Source organism: Sceloporus occidentalis, unplaced genomic scaffold, assembly GCF_023333645.1.
Source record: "Sceloporus occidentalis isolate IW3139 unplaced genomic scaffold, rSceOcc1.0.p SCAF_7, whole genome shotgun sequence".
In the NCBI taxonomy this organism is placed as follows: Eukaryota; Metazoa; Chordata; class Lepidosauria; order Squamata; family Phrynosomatidae; genus Sceloporus; species Sceloporus occidentalis.
The window spans coordinates 3,654,396-3,672,486 of NW_028316987.1; the positions used below are offsets into that span (position 1 = coordinate 3,654,396).

Here is an 18,091-nt window from a genome sequence, read left to right on the forward strand (position 1 = left end):
TTGATGACAAATCATTTCACAAGAGAAAGGAGAGAATACAGTGCAGATCATATCAGATATTTCAATTCAGTGAGCTAAGTTAACATTTAAGATCAACCTACCAAAGGTCATCCCTTAACAACACAGGAAACCTTTTACTTCAGAACACATGGACAAACGAAAACCAATTTCACAAGAGCATCAGACAATGAAATAAAACAGAATATTCAAACTGTATACTCTCCAAATCATAAATTTTCATTCACAGAGACTGATTTAGTGGCTAAGATTGATATAATCCACCGAAACTACAACTGAACTGTTCAACACACAATTTGTGCACATGAGGTCCCAAGTTCAATTTCTGTCATTCCACCCTCAACCATCAGAAATACAAATGATATAACCGTTAAACAGAAGATGTGTCTGGGAAAGTGGGAAGAGAACTTTACTATGCATCATACTTTCAGTTTTTCAACTGCTATGCCTAAACATGAATGATAGGAGCCAGAAGACTATTCTTGACATTCTGCAAAATGAGGCTTTGGGGAGTTCTGGACAGTAGCACCACTGAAGGAAGAGGCATATTTGTTTGTGACATTTTTTGATGACCTTATCCACACATACATTTTCTGCAAGTTTTGCACAGCTCCTCTCCTTCCTGTACTTGTAAAATATATGTTGTTTTTCTATACTGTAACATGAACCAGTACAATCCAAGCACACCAATATCTTCATTACCTCAAATATTTGTATGCAGCAGAATGAGACAACAGAGTCCTGGTTTGGGTGATGGTAGCACTTCAGAACAAAGCTGGAGGAAGACCATATTTAATGCTTCCTCTTGTTAAGAATTCCCTGCAGTTAGAAAACTACCTCAACAGGGTGAAGTGTTCTAGACTATTTACTCCCTGCTCAGACAAATTTCTATTTGCAGGGAGATTATTCCCCACTTGTGTAGTACGCAAAAGAATGCTTCCCAGACCAGTAGTCTCAAATTAGGTGTTTGTTATCTTCTATGAGACATCTGGTATCTCATCCAACTGTAGATCCAGCCTTACAGAATAAATATAACATATTTCAATGCAGAAGAAGGCACAAAAGACATGCATTGCTAGATAAGGAGGCAGTAGCCAAGAGTCAGAAAGAAGAAAACATTGGAGAAGCAGATGCCAATTCAACTACAAAATGTCTTTGAAGAAAATGTTGGTAGAAGGCTACCAAGTTAAATTCCAGTCAGGAAAGGCTACTTGATTAGCTCCATAACCCCAGGAAGTTTTCTTCCCCATATCAGACCAATTTAACAGCCTTAAGAATTCCAAGGCTAGGCAGAAGAGTGCACTGAAAGATTTCCAAGAAAAGGCGCCTGGGCAGTCTGCTCACAACCTACAAAAGGCAAAGTAGTACAGGAATTCTCTTCCTATCACAAGGTAGATCTAGATATATATGTTACCTTGTTCTTTTTCCCATCTACTTCAAACACGGAAATGGAGCCTTTACGATAAATTTCATCCCCTGGAGGGTGCTTCCAAACACATTTCGCCTAAAAAACACACACATATACACACATGAATTAAGAGCAATAACCACTTACAAAGGTTAATAAATGACTTTGGAAGCACCTAGAAATCGAGAAAATTACTAAAGGAGCAAGCAGGCATCAATGCCTTTTCAGTAAACAAAAAGAGAAATCATCTCATCAGTCTGGGCTATGGACCAGTGCACATAAACCTGCTCAAATGTGGCTAATCCATGAACATTTATTTGTTTGTTTGTTTATTGGATTTATATCCCCAAAATGGAATTCAAGATTGCTAAATGGGATTCAACATGGGGCTAGATTAAATGCCATATTGGCACGAGCAGGAAACAAGTGCAAACAGCTGACAAGATAATCCAGACATTTTTTTTCCAGCTCTGACATAATGTCCTCTCTCCCTCCCTCTTTCTCTCACACAGTTACCCACTCTGTTGATTCATGTTCCCAGAATGCTTCTTGCTCATAACCACCATTATTTCAGCTTTCTGTAGAGATCATGTTTCCCTCCATTGTTTGACTGAAGGTATCAGGATTGCTTCATTTTGTCCCCATGACCCAGCAAAATGAACAACCTAATTTCAATACTGGCCTATTCCCTCTCAGAAAACTCTAAAGTGGGTATGCGTGTAAACAAAAAGCTAGTTACGATCATCCAAAATAATCTGAGGTGAACTACTGTGAATAGTTCCACCCCACCTTCAGTGCTGAGCCTTTTTTTTCAGGCTTCATCAACCTTGTGCCCTCAGGAGACTTTGGATTTTATTTCCATCATCCCAACTCAGCATGGCCTTGTTGGTTGGAAAAATGACAGTTGTAATCCAATACATGTAAAGGACACCTGGTTAGGAAGAACTGTAGTACTGGTTTTGCCTGATAAATCCCCACCAGTTCTGGATTTTAAAAAAGCAGAAGCAATCACTGCAGACTTGATTTCTAGCTATCTCTACATGGAAGGAAACTATCTGCTCTACCAGCTGACTTAAGCATGCACATACTATAGCACATTTCAGTAATACTCCAATACGGCTAATGGATGTTCTGCAAAACCACAGAAGCTGCAACATAACAATAGCTACATGACTCTGTGGGCAATGAGAACAAATTTAGAAGTGATGCAAGAGAGGCCATAGTAGTGCTCCCTTAGCAGCAGTGTGGTTTCCACTATGCATCTCTGGGCATATCTCTGCTTATGAGAAAAACAGGAACCAAACGAACTGCAGTTCTGTGACCAAAGTTAAAGATCTCCAACAGCTCCTTTACTGAAGTGCATGTCCCAAGGCTACCCACTAAAAGTAGCTTGACAAAAAAAAATCTGTTTGCAGATCAGTCTTTATCTTACAAAGGGAAGGCAAGTTGTATGCATTTTGGCACAGAATCAACTCTTTGCTCCACCATGAGAAATCTAAGCTTTTAAACTTGCACATATGAATTCTTCATTTGAATCAGGATCCAGCAATGAACTAGTAAATCGTACACTAGCAACAGATTATTGGTCTTCCTCAGCTAAGTGACTATTTTCTTGGGTCTGCTTGATGTCCGTTAGAGAAGTCAAAATGCAAATGCAGTTGTGGGAGAATAGGAAATGTACAACATTAACACAACAGTGCTGTGACCTGTCTACCACAACAGGAATGGAGAAAAGTCACATTATTCACACCCTGGATTAAATGGAAACTAATAGCTTGCACTCAATGGCCATGTTTTCTCATCACTTCTCAGCTACGTCTAAACTGAAGGAGTATTTACTTGACAGCTAAGGGCCAATTACTGTATCATGTTCAGAAATAACACATGACACAATTTTTTGGCACGATACTACTTCAGACACAGATGGGGCAGTGATAATTTGAGTAGTTTCCAAGGTAAACAAAGTCCCTACACACACACACAATGTATACTTCTGCACATAGGATCAACTACGTTTTTATGGAAGTTATATATAAAACATAGCTGGCGAGGAAAAATAGGATATAAATCTAAAGAATTACAAGTGTAAAAGTTTGATTCTTTTATTAACTGTAGGATTATTCTTTGGTTTGCTATAACCAGTATCTTATTATTTTTTCCAGCATTGTATACCTTCAAGTAGTTTCTTGGCAAGATTTGTTCAAGGTGGAGAGTTGCCTTTGTTTTCTTCCAAGGCTAAGGAAATGTGATTTGTTCAAGGACACCCAGCAGGTTTCCATAGCTAAGCAGAGATTCAAACCCTGGTCTTCATGGTCATAGTCCAATGTTCAAACCAATACACCACACTGGCTCTCATATAAGTATTTTACTATTTTATTATTTCTGGTAATGGTCATAGTTCTTTCATTCAAGTGGTAGCAGTACCAGTAATGGTGACAACAGTAACAACAAAAATAGTAACACTAATAATAGTATGAGCATCATCTTGTTACAGTGAAGAGGTTAAACCCACCCTCTGCCTGATATGCTAGCTTTGAAACATAGCAGGGAGATTTTTGAACCTGGAGTTTGAAGCATTATGTGCAAAAACAGCTGTACTCCATGCTATTTTTGCTTCCATGCATTTCCCCTTGGAGAAATGTGTGAAACAGCTGGCAAGCAAGTAACTGATTAATTAAAGGCATAAATATGTCTCAAGAGAGACTGTCTTAAAGAGCTCACCATGTGCCTGCGTAGTATCGTCTGGCTCTTCATGTATTTGAGACAAAACTCACACATGTAGAGGCGCCCTAGCCGCGCATATTCCTCTGGATAAGGAGAATGGTACCAGGTGTCCAGCTCATACCGGCCAAACGCAATAGTCTTGATCATGTTGCTGCCTTCTGTAATCTGTCCCTGAAGTCTCAGCTTCTCCTATTGAGAAGAGAATGTGCAGTGTATTAAAAAACAGAACATTTGACACTTAAAGAGCTAAACTTTGCATTTTATTATAATAATCCACAAGCTAAGAAATTATACATGTAGCTGTGTATTTTCTGTATTTGTTCCACTAGAAATGAGGAGCAGCAGAAAGATAAAATAGGCATCATAATCCCAACCAGATCATGGGAAATATTTGGTAGTTCCCACATACTCTATTTTAGGTCCAAAGGCCTGGAAACTTTTTTTTTAAACAACAACAACACTGATACTTCTTTCAATTGTTTTCAACCATTTTCAAAATGGCTACCATTTACTGAATATATAAGCAAAGGACTGCAGCATTTCAAACTATCATCACACCATGTTGGACTCTGGAAGGACACTTTACAAATTAAAAGCTCCTAAACTTGCTAAGGAAATGTTAACATTTTGAGATACAAGATCTAAAAAGACTTGACAAGACATAAACTGCTTGCTGAAATTATCCTATTTGTTTTTTGGGGTTTTGTATATGTACATATATGTTTTGTGTGTGTGGTTTTGTAAAATAAAATTTATATATAAAGAGAGACACAGAGAGAAAAATAGAAAAACAAATAAAAAAAACTGTCAGGGAGTTCTGCAGCTTGTGAAATACAGTACGAGCCGACTCTGGGCTAGAACCAGACTAAATTACTTGTCTTTGATCATACAGAAAGCAATCATATGTCCTACTGATTTCAAATTTAAAAATTCAGTCTATGTTCTACTCAGAAGTCAATCCAATTGAATTAAATGAAGCTTACTCTCAGGTGTGAACAAGACTGCAATCTCAGTTAGTCTGGATCAAGCCTACTCTGTGCAATGTAAGTAACACTGATACTGCTTCCACGTCAATCCATGAAAGCAGGAGTGGTCAATTATTATGGGCTGCAGAGCCCATTGGCTCTCTAATGTCCCTCAATCACACATTTTAGCCCAAAATGTTCTCTCACACAATAGGAATTAGGATCATGAGGTCTTTTTTCAAAACTGGAATTGATCAGATGGACAATCCCTGTTTTGAAGAAAAAAGGCCTGCATGGGTCAAAATAGTTAACTACACTCCCCAGAGGCTAGGGAAGGTGCTACTGCCCATTTTAGATACACATTATTTCTCCAGGGGGAAAACTGAGGGGTAGTGGTGGCAGGGACCTTTACGGCTTCTCAAAAAACCAAACAAAACATGAATTTAAAAAATCCCCACAGGGTTAGGGCAGAGTCTTGTGAATGTTTTACATAGTGGAAAACAGGAATTCAAAGAATGTTTTTAAGTACTCACTCAAGCACCTTCATGCTTCTCAGCTTCGGTGCCCCATGCATGTGCATTTGAATATCATGCTTGCACTCACCCAAAAAGCATCAAAGAGAGGGCAGAATTCCTAAGGATTGCAGAGCAGCACAAATGGGTGAGAGTATTATAAACGAACAACTACCAGGGTATTCTGCCAGCTTCCTCTGGACCTCACTAACCTTGTACAAGCTGGGTCTTGCCTTTGTAGGTACAGGGAAAAAATCTGCAGTGATACTGCCTACTTGACTTTCAGTTTCAACCGGAAGCATTCTTGGATTACCAGTCCCAGTATCCCCCTCAGCCTTGATCTGGAGGATTCAAATAGTTCAAAAAAGTAAAATTTCTAAGATCTGGTTTCCAAGCTATCGTATCTACTGTTTCTCAATAAGAGGAAAATAAACTCCTCTTACTTCCAGGTTGGACAGAATGAGAAAATACCTGTCTAGGTGAAATGGCATGCATAAAACTGTTCGATTGTGGGTTTTCTCTTCTGTTTCATTCTGTTCTAAATTGGTTGAATTATTTTCAACAGTTTGCATTGTTTTATAATTGCTTAATTTCTTCTGACTGCCTGTAGCCCATACAGAGAACTCTGAATATACAGAAGAAGAAAAATGCATTTCATATCTCATTTACGATGAAAGTGAGGACTGAGAGGACGTTGGTAATAAATTATGGTCCTAGGCCATCATAGTGGTTAACCTGACTTACTGTGAGCTCTGATCACAATTAGCCGTTGGAGCCAGGAAATCTGGAAGACCAACAGTTTGGCCAGCATACCTGGTTTTCCAAGAGCTGAACAAAGTAGAGAGGGTGAGGGTGCTGTAAATTATGGCATATCTCTGTTGAACTCCACACATATCTGAAGAAAGTGTCCGCTCTTAGCTCAAAGCTTCCATTACCAAAGACAGCAACTGCTGCTCTTCCATCTGGCTTAAATCAATCAAAGCTTAGAAATGCTCTAGAGTCTTTTAGACAGCACAGCCACAGCCACAGCCATGCTGTTTAAGGGATTCTGAGACCTGCACTCCAAAAAAGTAACTTCTCCAAACTATACACTAAGAACCACCTCTTCTTCCTGATGATCAGGGGTGGGGGTGGAGAGTCATCTAGGGCACTTGAATTTGGATGACAACTCTTATAATCCCCCAGAAAGTTTAGCCAGTGGCCATACTGTCTGGGGGATTTTGGGATTTACATTCCAAAAGTTAACTTCTCCGCACTGAAAAATCAAACACCATCTTATTTAAAAGTGATTTCAGAAGCGCTGGCCCACCCTCAAGTCATGAGAATGTGATAAGGATCATTCCTTACCACAGAGTACTTGTCTCTCTGAAGGTAATTATATCTACTGTTTGCTTACATTCTCTGAAAGTGTCTCTCTCTCTCTAATGTTTCTGTGAAGCACTAGTTTGAGGAAGGAGCTCACAAAGAAAGCTTCACGTGAGCATCAAGTACCATAGCTCTAGTATGTAGTTTGGGCAACTAGCTTTCAGCTGTCTGACACCTCATGATGCCACTAAGAATCAAATACAGAGGAGGGTGAAGAAGATAATAATAATAATAAAATCAATAATAAAATGAAGAAGATAGTTCCGAACTGTCACTAGCAGAAGAAACCTGACACCTCTTTCTCTTGCTACCTGCAGGAAAAACCTGACACCTCTTCCTAATGAGAACTTTTAAAAAGCTGTGTGATTTTGTCACATTTTTAGCACAAATCTCAGGGCATCTCCACAGAAAAATGCCTTCTACTCCTTTAAATCAGAGGCATGAAGTGTTGCCTCAGATTTAATGGGGCTGGGCAAATATCTCTGCTCTTCTTGGCTTCCAGAGAGGATGTTAAATAGGTTTTTATGATTATGTCCCCTCATAGTGCTTCAGTTTTAAATCTCTCTAAAATAAATGAAGCCTCTCCCAATTGCTGCTCCTAGGCTCTGAAACTCTACAGTGAGGCTAGACTCAGAGAGATTCACACTCACTGTCATCAAGGCAGTATTCCATGCCTAGAAAATGCAATGATGTGTTTCCAACTTGCTAAGCACTGTCACCTTTAGTTACACCTAGCTTGACTTACCAGATCCTCAGATGCTCTTGCTTGTGCTCGCCGGAACAGCTCTAGGTCATATTCACTGGTCAGGTTTTCTAAAAGGGGCTCTCTGGTGTTTCCATAGGTTTGTCTGTGTTCCTGAAGCAATATAAGAATCAATCTTTTAATATTACTTTTCCTGATCATGGGGGAACTATCTTCCCAACAGCCACTGGAATACTTAAAAATGCTGCTCATGGGGATGTATAAGGTTGTTGTGGAAGGGGGCATCAGAAGCCTCCATATACTCTCTGAATAGAAATCAGGGTGTGAGATTGTGGGTGGGAAGAATACTGTAGTTTAACACTGGACACTCCACCCTACGGATGTAGATGCATTTGAACAGATTCATGGGAGGGCAATGATGACGACTGTATGTGTATGTATTTTCAAGTTGCATGTCAATTTATAGCAATCCCTTTCATAGGATTTTCTTAGGCAAGAAATAGACATGGTTTTACTAGTTCCTGCCCCTGAAATCTAGCTTGCAGCACCTGGCATTTGTTGGTGGTCTCCCATCCAAGTAGGGCTGTCTATGCTTAGCTTTGGGGTATGAAAATGAATGGGATATGGTAAGCCTGTAAAGGACTGAGCAAACACTCTTCAACTATGGAAAGAGCCATTGCATAGAAAAAGTCACAGACATACTAAATATGTCTTGGTATGTAGGGAAGAATAATAGGTGGATAAACATTGCTTACACTCTTGGGGAAATTTCTTAATAGAAAGAATAATTTGTCAATGCTTCCAGGACCTATAGAAGGGTTCACTCTCCCTCAGTGAAATCCTTCAAGTAGAGTCTAGACAGCCATCTATTGGGATGCTCCAGAAAGGCTAGAATTCACATTGACTCTAAATAACCTATTCCTACCACAGCTCCTGTGTTTTTACCATGTGTGTTACAGGCACAAATTCAACAGATGCTGTTTTTATTTTTGTTCTAAGCCATTGCTACACCAAATTAGCACTCTAGGGTAGGATGAGACTTGTGGAAGCATTACAATGAGGCAAAGATGGCAAACACAGGGGTCTCTCAAAGTTGTTGGACGCCAACCAACTCCCATGATTTCTTGTCAGTAGTTATTCTGGCCTGGGGAGATGGGAGTTGCAGTCTCAACAATAGCTTGTCACACAGTCTGCACACCTGCATTAAAGGGTGCCTTATTCTCCTCCTCCCACTACTTTTCACTGTGGAAAATAAAGATGCTTGGATACCATGTATTTTTCCTTCTGCTCTTTTGTCAGTCCTGCATTCCTCTTCTTCCTCATCTCTGCTACTTTCTCTTTGTACCTCAATTGTCTTTCGGTTGGCGCCTGTGAACAGGATGAAAAACAGAAGCACATGTACAGAAAAGGAGAAGGTAGGACAAATCTGACTGAAATCCCAACCTTACTTGCCAAAATCAGGATAACTGAGAGTGGCTTCAGGAGTGGGCAAGCAGGGGGCTGCAGGGGTTTTCCCACTACTAGGGGTCATATCCAGCCTCTACCAGCAAATTCACTACTACAGCAAATTTTTGCCCTGAAACAAGTTACACAGGACTTACACACCTTTTTAAGGAGACTGCACTTTTGTGACTGTGATATGGCTCAAAAACGGGACAAAAGATTGCTACACATTTGTTTGAAAGTGAAAGTATGTATTTGGCAACCACACTACTCAAATATTAAGGTAATTGCAACTATAAAAATGGATAGGGAGTTGCATATGCACTATATGCACTACAGTGCCCACTCCATGCCACTGCTGTTCTGCATTGAAAGTCACGGATGCTATGTGGCACAAAATGTGCTTTCCCCCTAAAACAAGAGTTTGGCAGCTCATTGATACAGTGTCAATCTGCATTCTGTACAGATTTTCACACTGCATTAATAAACAACATAGCTCATGTAGAAAACATCTCCTCTATGTATGAGAACTAATCCAGAAAGCGCATGCCATAGGAGGAACTGATGGTAGTGAATTATTCTAAACATACCCAGGAGCAATCTGGTAGCCAATGAGCTTACATAGAGAACTATGGTCCAATTTTTAGAAAAAGGATAATGTGGGAGGACTTGCCTACAAGCTTCTGGGGAGCTTATAGGCAAGTCCTGTAAGTACAGGAGGAGGATGGAACAGGACAAGATTCATCAGGGTCACACCATAGCTGCTTTAGTGAAATCTTCTTCAGTTGGTTTATTGTTCATTAGATACCTCTTTATCCACCGATTTTTTTAACCACAGATTCAAGCATCTACAGTTTGAAAACATTATTCAAATATATACTCTCAACACTAAACCTTGATTATTTATACAAGGGACACCATTTTACTGTGCCACGGTTTTAATAAGACTTGAATATCCACAGATTTTGGTATCCACAGGGAATCCTGGAACCAAACCCCAGTGAATACCAAGGACCCACTGTATATGTTTGCCTTTACCCCAATGGGCTCCAAGCAATACACATGACTTTCCAGTTCCTAATTGTATCCTCAGCACAAGGTAAGTCAGGCTGAGAGCACACAACTGGCCCTGATCCTGGGGGCTATACATTCAGATGGAATTTGGCTTTAATGCTGTTTCAAAGACATCTGAGATGTACTGAGGACTAGACACAGACAGCTTGGATTTCCTGCACTGAGCCTGACAAAAGGTTAAAAATGTAATATAAATAGACTACCTGATGTCTGGTGGCATGTCTATTATTGTCATCTTGTCGGTGAGACAGCATCCTCTCCTCAACTTGTTTGTCCCGACTCTGTGCTCTGACCTATAAATCCAGAAAGAGATAATCTAAATCCTGTATTTCCCACAATATACAAGCTCTTGTATAGATAAAGGAAACATGCTCCAGTCAAAAGGCACAAATTGGGGGAAATAAGGCACTGTTGATCTTGAAATGGACATATTTAAGCTTTACAGACACAAAGAGAAATTTCCTTAGCCTGCAATACCTTGATTCACAAAGATCTGAGTTTGGCTATCTTTCCAGGTCCTGTGGCTGCCAGGACCCTCTGGCTCACTATTCCAAGTGAAAGATCCAGATGGGAAGAGAAATGGATCAGATGGACTCCCAAAATAGTATGGATACTACTAATAGTGCAACTGAAAGCACCACTACAGCTGATTCTGATAAAGATTATCCACAACAAAGGAATGTGTGTTAAAAACAATGAATGAATGAATGAATGAATGAATGAAACTTTATTTATATACCGCTGTTCCTGAGATCACGGCGGTTTACAGTCAACTCGCTACAGCAATTAAAAGATGGAGTTGGTTTCCCATCCACTTTTCTCCAACAAGCTAAGAGACACAGAAGGAAGTAGGATACTCAGGAACTCCAAAGTTGACATTCTGGTGTCTTGCACAAGCTGGGATCCAAGAGTCACTGACTGCCCATCCCCTATGTCTCCCAGAAAGATGATAAAAGCATAAGGTTGTCCAGCCATACGTTATTCAGAGCCAGAGAAAAAACAGCTACAGGAAACCTGCCTTCCTCTTCCTTGCCAACAATAACACTTCTAAGGACTGTTCACCCCACTCAGGAGCCAGACTATTGGTCCATACAGCACTCTTCCTAATAGGCTCAATGTGCCTGACCACAGAAGACCCCTTCCCATTTGAAAGTTCTTCCATAGATATAAACCCAAGACCCTCACCATGTAAAAATGTGAGTGGTTTCATTTGAGAAGGGCTCCTCCTCCAGCCCTCCACTCCCAAAATCTACAACTAGGCTTTGAGGCTCAGGAAAATCAATGATTGACAATGCATCTGATGCATCTCTGCTGCTGCAGCTGAACTGTTAAAGAACACGTCTATGGCATGGGTTCAAATCCAAGGAGTTCTCTCTTTTGCTCTTAATATGACTTTTTTTGGTACAAGGCACATGAAAGACAAATGAAGATACTTCCTTGCATTCCCTGGTCAGGTTCAAATTCTGATTTCCTGCTTCCCAAATTTATGCTCTGTTTTGGAGTAGGCACCTGTGGCCCTCCAGATGTTTTTGGTCTACTACTTGCACTGGCCATAGCCCACATAGCCAATGGTGAAAGGAAAAAAAATAGCACATAAGATGGTGCTACCCATTCCTCATGTGAATGCCCTCAACTTCAGAGAAATGACCAGTAATTAATTAAGGGAGCTTTTTTTTAAATTATAGCACCACCTTAAAAATAATTATCCTAAAGAAGACTGGCTGGTGTCCACACTAATTTCTATCAAATGTTAGTTGATGTTACTTGTATTTTCACATGGATATTGTAACACTTTTGAGACTAACAGTGCGAAAGAAACTGTACCAAAAGCCTTCATAGACTAGTTCTACTTTTTCCTGCATCTGAGGAAGCAGACCTAGAGGCGTTACAAACTGCCGCTTTGCAACGGTCTCCCTGCGCTGTTGTTTGCTCCGTGAGGGAGCTGCCACAGCCAGACCGCGCGGCTCCCTTACGGAGCAAAAAAGAAGCTCCAAAATGGAGCTTCTTCTGGCAGCGCGCTCATGACGCCGCGAGGCGCCAATGGCGCACTTGTGACGTCATTAGTGCCGCGCGACGTGTGGACGCACAGTGTCCGTTACATCAAGATGGCGGCGGCCGTGTGGAACGGCCGCTGCCATTTGTTACGGACAGAGTCCGTAACAGGAATAGGGGCGTCTGGAAGAGACGCCCCTTTTTTAAACTGGGACGTCCTGGGGATGTCCCAAGTGGCGGTTTGTAACCCGCCCGTGTCCACAAAAGTTTATGTTACAACTTCTTTCATAGTTAGTCTCAAAAGTCCTACAAGATCCCTTTGCATACCAATATTCCAGATTAATAAAGCTATGCCACTAAATTACATTTTCACAGGCACTGTAGCCCTTTTACTATCTCTGATTTTTATTGTGTATGCAGTGGGAAGGGATGTATGGCTGCTGGTGAGATCTTTTTGTTGAACTCGTTTGGGTTAGACGTTTGTAAAAATTTATTAAAAATAATACCTGAGTTACAAGATAATGAAAAATGTATTTGCTGCTCACTCACTTCATACATGATATACACTGGTACCCCGGGATACGAAAGAACCGGGTTACGAATTTTTCGGGATACGAAAAATGCGGCTTGGAAAAAGCTGTCCCGGGTTGCGAAAGATTCTTCGGGTTACGCAATCCTTTTCGGCGCGAAATTCAAAAAATGCAAACTGCAGCGATAGGATTTAAAGGGCTAACGGCTAACCCAGGGGGCTGGGTTAGGCGCGATTTTTGAATTTCGTTAGCAGCAGTGATTGGCTTGAGAAATCAAGCCAATCAATTGCATTGGCTAACGAAATTGGGGGGGGTGGCTTGCCTTGCGAAATAAAAGCCGGCTTCCATTGATCGGCTCCTTTGTCTGGCCCTGTGGACTGTGTGAGGAAGAGTTGATATTTGAGCTCTGACTCTTGGGTTCACTTGCGGTTCGGACTTTTCCTGGCTTTGGACTTTTGCTGCCTTTGCCAGGTGTATCTTCGGATCAAGACCGGCATCGGGAATTTCTCTACCGGTAGGTTGATGAATTTTTACCTTCTTCTTGTGGGGTGGGTTGGGCTGAGACAGTGTGACCATGCTTTTGCTCTGGGGTGCTGGGGTGCTGTTAATTTTTTTTAATTTTTTTTAATTTTTTTTTAATTTTTTTTTAATTTTTATTTTTTTTATTTTTATTTTTTTGGTGTTTTCAAAGTGTGGATTGTGGGTTTTGCTACTGGCATGTTCAGATTTGTGGATGATGGGCTAGAGCTGCTGGGTTGCATTTTTGGGGGTTTTTTGCTGTTTGGGTAACATGCTCTGATGTGTGGATGATGGGTTAGAGCTGCTGGGTTGCTTTTTTTGGGGTTTCTTGCTGTTTGGGTAACATGCTCTGATGTGTGGATGATGGGCTAGAGCTGCTGGGTTGCTTTTTTTGGGGTTTCTTGCTGTTTGGGTAACATGCTCTGATGTGTGGATGATGGGCTAGAGCTGCTGGGTTGCTTTTTTTGGGGTTTCTTGCTGTTTGGGTAACATGCTCTGATGTGTGGATGATGGGCTAGAGCTGCTGGGTTGCTTTTTTTGGGGTTTCTTGCTGTTTGGGTAACATGCTCTGATGTGTGGATGATGGGCTAGAGCTGCTGGGTTGCATTTTTGGGGGTTTTTTGCTGTTTGGGTAACATGCTCTGATGTGTGGATGATGGGCTAGAGCTGCTGGGTTGCTTTTTTTGGGGTTTCTTGCTGTTTGGGTAACATGCTCTGATGTGTGGATGATGGGCTAGAGCTGCTGGGTTGCATTTTTGGGGGTTTTTTGCTGTTTGGGTAACATGCTCTGATGTGTGGATGATGGGCTAGAGCTGCTGGGTTGCTTTTTTTGGGGTTTCTTGCTGTTTGGGTAACCTGCTCTGATGTGTGGATGATGGGCTAGAGCTGCTGGGTTGCTTTTTTGGGGTTTCTTGCTGTTTGGGTAACATGCTCTGATGTGTGGATGATGGGTTAGAGCTGCTGGGTTGCTTTTTTGGGGGTTTCTTGCTGTTTGGGTAACCTGCTCTGATGTGTGGATGATGGGCTAGAGCTGCTGGGTTGCTTTTTTGGGGGTTTCTTGCTGTTTGGGTAACATGCTCTGATGTGTGGATGATGGGTTAGAGCTGCTGGGTTGCTTTTTTTGGGGTTTCTTGCTGTTTGGGTAACATGCTCTGATGTGTGGATGATGGGCTAGAGCTGCTGGGTTGCTTTTTTTGGGGTTTCTTGCTGTTAGTGTGGCATGCTCTGATGTGTGGATGATGGGTTAGAGCTGCTGGGTTGCATTTTTGGGGGTTTTTTGCTGTTTGGGTAACATGCTCTGATGTGTGGATGATGGGCTAGAGCTGCTGGGTTGCTTTTTTGGGGGTTTCTTGCTGTTTGGGTAACCTGCTCTGATGTGTGGATGATGGGCTAGAGCTGCTGGGTTGCTTTTTTGGGGGTTTCTTGCTGTTTGGGTAACATGCTCTGATGTGTGGATGATGGGTTAGAGCTGCTGGGTTGCTTTTTTTGGGGTTTCTTGCTGTTTGGGTAACATGCTCTGATGTGTGGATGATGGGCTAGAGCTGCTGGGTTGCTTTTTTGGGGTTTCTTGCTGTTAGTGTGGCATGCTCTGATGTGTGGATGATGGGTTAGAGCTGCTGGGTTGCATTTTTGGGGGTTTTTTGCTGTTTGGGTAACATGCTCTGATGTGTGGATGATGGGCTAGAGCTGCTGGGTTGCTTTTTTTGGGGTTTCTTGCTGTTTGGGTAACATGCTCTGATGTGTGGATGATGGGCTAGAGCTGCTGGGTTGCATTTTTGGGGGTTTTTTGCTGTTTGGGTAACATGCTCTGATGTGTGGATGATGGGCTAGAGCTGCTGGGTTGCTTTTTTTGGGGTTTCTTGCTGTTTGGGTAACATGCTCTGATGTGTGGATGATGGGCTAGAGCTGCTGGGTTGCTTTTTTTGGGGTTTCTTGCTGTTAGTGTGGCATGCTCTGATGTGTGGATGATGGGTTAGAGCTGCTGGGTTGCATTTTTGGGGGTTTCTTGCTGTTAGTGTGGCATGCTCTGATGTGTGGATGATGGGTTAGAGCTGCTGGGTTGCTTTTTTGGGGGTTTCTTGCTGTTAGTGTGGCATGCTCTGATGTGTGGATGATGGGTTAGAGCTGCTGGGTTGCTTTTTTGGGGGTTTCTTGCTGTTTGGGTAACCTGCTCTGATGTGTGGATGATGGGCTAGAGCTGCTGGGTTGCTTTTTTGGGGGTTTCTTGCTGTTTGGGTAACCTGCTCTGATGTGTGGATGATGGGCTAGAGCTGCTGGGTTGCTTTTTTGGGGTTTCTTGCTGTTTGGGTAACATGCTCTGATGTGTGGATGATGGGTTAGAGCTGCTGGGTTGCTTTTTTGGGGGTTTCTTGCTGTTTGGGTAACCTGCTCTGATGTGTGGATGATGGGCTAGAGCTGCTGGGTTGCTTTTTTGGGGGTTTCTTGCTGTTTGGGTAACATGCTCTGATGTGTGGATGATGGGTTAGAGCTGCTGGGTTGCTTTTTTTGGGGTTTCTTGCTGTTTGGGTAACATGCTCTGATGTGTGGATGATGGGCTAGAGCTGCTGGGTTGCTTTTTTTGGGGTTTCTTGCTGTTAGTGTGGCATGCTCTGATGTGTGGATGATGGGTTAGAGCTGCTGGGTTGCATTTTTGGGGGTTTTTTGCTGTTTGGGTAACATGCTCTGATGTGTGGATGATGGGCTAGAGCTGCTGGGTTGCTTTTTTGGGGGTTTCTTGCTGTTTGGGTAACCTGCTCTGATGTGTGGATGATGGGCTAGAGCTGCTGGGTTGCTTTTTTGGGGGTTTCTTGCTGTTAGTGTGGCATGCTCTGATGTGTGGATGATGGGCTTCATTTGCTGCTTTGATTTCTTCATGGCTGTGCTGTTTTCAAAGTGTGGTGTGAGACTTTTAACACTTTGGCTATGGTCACATGTGGCCAGAGACTCTCACCATAGGGTGGCATTTTCTGATTTGGGGGTTTTGGCCTTATGGGCTTGTGTTCTTGTGTGCTTTGGCCATGCCTGTGATGATTTGAGAGTGTGGGGTGGGACTTTTGCAAGTTTGGGCCAGAGAGTGTGACCATGGGGGTGGGGGTGGTTTCCAATTGTGGCTTTTGCTCATTGCCTGTGCCTTTTGTCCTTTTTAGGCTTGAGCTATGGCTCCCAAGCCAAGCGGTGAGAAGAAGAAGAGGGCTCCCTTGTCCTTGGAGGACAAGAAGGACATCATTGCCAAGCACGAGAGGGGCGTGCGCTTGGTGGACATTGCCAAGGAGTATGGACGCAACCCATCGACGATTGGCACTGTCCTCAAGCAGAAGGAGGCCATCAGAGCTGTTGTGGCTCCAGCGAAAGGCGTGACGACCATCGCCAAGCAGAGGACACCGAAGCATGAGGAGATGGAGCGCCTGCTTCTCCTCTGGATCAAGGAAAAGGAGCGAGTCGGGGACACTGTGACCACCTCGGTCATCTGCGAGAAGGCCACCGCCATCTACGAAGACCTGGCCAGCAAGGAGGCAGGCGAAGGAACTTCTTCGCAGGAGGAGCCAGCCACCCCGGACTTCAAAGCATCACGTGGCTGGTTCGACAGGTTCAAGAGGAGGACCGGGATCCACTCTGTCGTCCGTCACGGCGAGGCGTCCAGCGCAGACCACCAGGCCGCTGAAGCATTCGTCGTCGCGTTCAAGGCCATGGTGGAGGAGGAAGGCTACGTCCCGCAGCAAGTCTTCAACTGCGACGAGACGGGCCTCTTCTGGAAGAAGATGCCTCGCCGCACCTACATCACCCAGGAGGAGAGGAGACAGCCAGGCCACAAGCCAATGAAGGACCGCTTCACACTTGCGTTGTGTGCCAATGCCAGCGGGGACTGTAAGGTCAAGCCCCTGTTGGTGTACCACTCCGAGAATCCCAGGGCGTTCAAGGCACACAACATCCAGAAGGACAGGTTGCCAGTGATGTGGCGCTCCAATGGCCGCGCATGGGTGACACGCCTCCTTTTCGTCGAGTGGATCAACAGTGTCTTCGCCCCGACAGTGAAGCGGTACCTGGAGGAAGAAGATTTGCCCCTGAAGTGCCTCCTCCTCTTGGACAATGCTCCTGCGCACCCGCATGGCCTGGAGAAGGACATCCTCGCGGAGTTCTCCTTCATCAAGGTCCAGTTTCTGCCACCCAACACGACCTCCCTCTTGCAACCCATGGACCAGCAGGTGATCGCCAACTTCAAGAAGCTGTACACCAAGCACCTCTTCAAGCGTTGCTTCGATGTGACCGAGAGCACACAGCTGACCCTTCGTGAGTTCTGGAAGCAGCATTTTGACATCGTGGTGTGCATAAAGATGGTGGACTTGGCCTGGCAGGCGATCACCAGGCGCAACCTGATTGCTGCATGGAGGAAGCTGTGGCCTGATGCTTCTTCCTTGGAAGGGTCACAGTCCGAGGGTGCTGAGCCAGGTGAAGAGGAAGAGGTGCACGAGATCGTCTCCATCGCGAGGTCCCTGGGACTCGACGTGGACAACGAGGACGTGGAGGAACTCCTCGAGGAGCACAACGAGGACCTGACAACAGAGGACCTGAAGGCCTTGGCGGCGATGCAACACTCGGCCGTGGACGAGGACGTGCTCCACTTCGACAGGGGCCAGCAGGAGGAGGCTGCGGGGGCATCTTTGCCAACGGCAGACATTAAAGACATTCTGAGGCAATTCCACAATGTGGCTTCCTTTGTGGAGAAGCACCACCCTGAGCAGGTGCTCACCAGCCATGCCATTGCCCATTTTGATAATGTCTGCCTTAGCCATTTTAAGAACCTGCTTAAGGGCCGGCAAAAGCAGACATCCTTGGACCAG

At 43.5% G+C, this 18,091-nt stretch overlaps 1 protein-coding gene across 3 annotated transcripts in view; it reads right to left on the reverse strand.

The window, feature by feature from the left end:
• The window catches only part of KAT7 (lysine acetyltransferase 7), a 44,579-nt gene that overhangs the window by 14,497 nt on the left and 11,991 nt on the right, over positions 1–18,091 (reverse strand). For 2 of the 3 annotated variants that reach the window (XM_089531677.1, XM_089531679.1), the window contains exons 6-11: positions 10,416–10,505; positions 8,965–9,063; positions 7,738–7,848; positions 5,840–5,968; positions 4,148–4,339; positions 1,433–1,522 (exon numbers count right to left, since the gene is read on the reverse strand). In XM_089531677.1, the coding sequence (XP_089387803.1) occupies positions 1,433–1,522; positions 4,148–4,339; positions 5,840–5,968; positions 7,738–7,848; positions 8,965–9,063; positions 10,416–10,505 (711 nt within the window). The remainder of the gene's footprint in view (positions 1–1,432; positions 1,523–4,147; positions 4,340–5,839; positions 5,969–7,737; positions 7,849–8,964; positions 9,064–10,415; positions 10,506–18,091) is intronic. The other variant, XM_089531678.1, reaches the window with a different exon arrangement.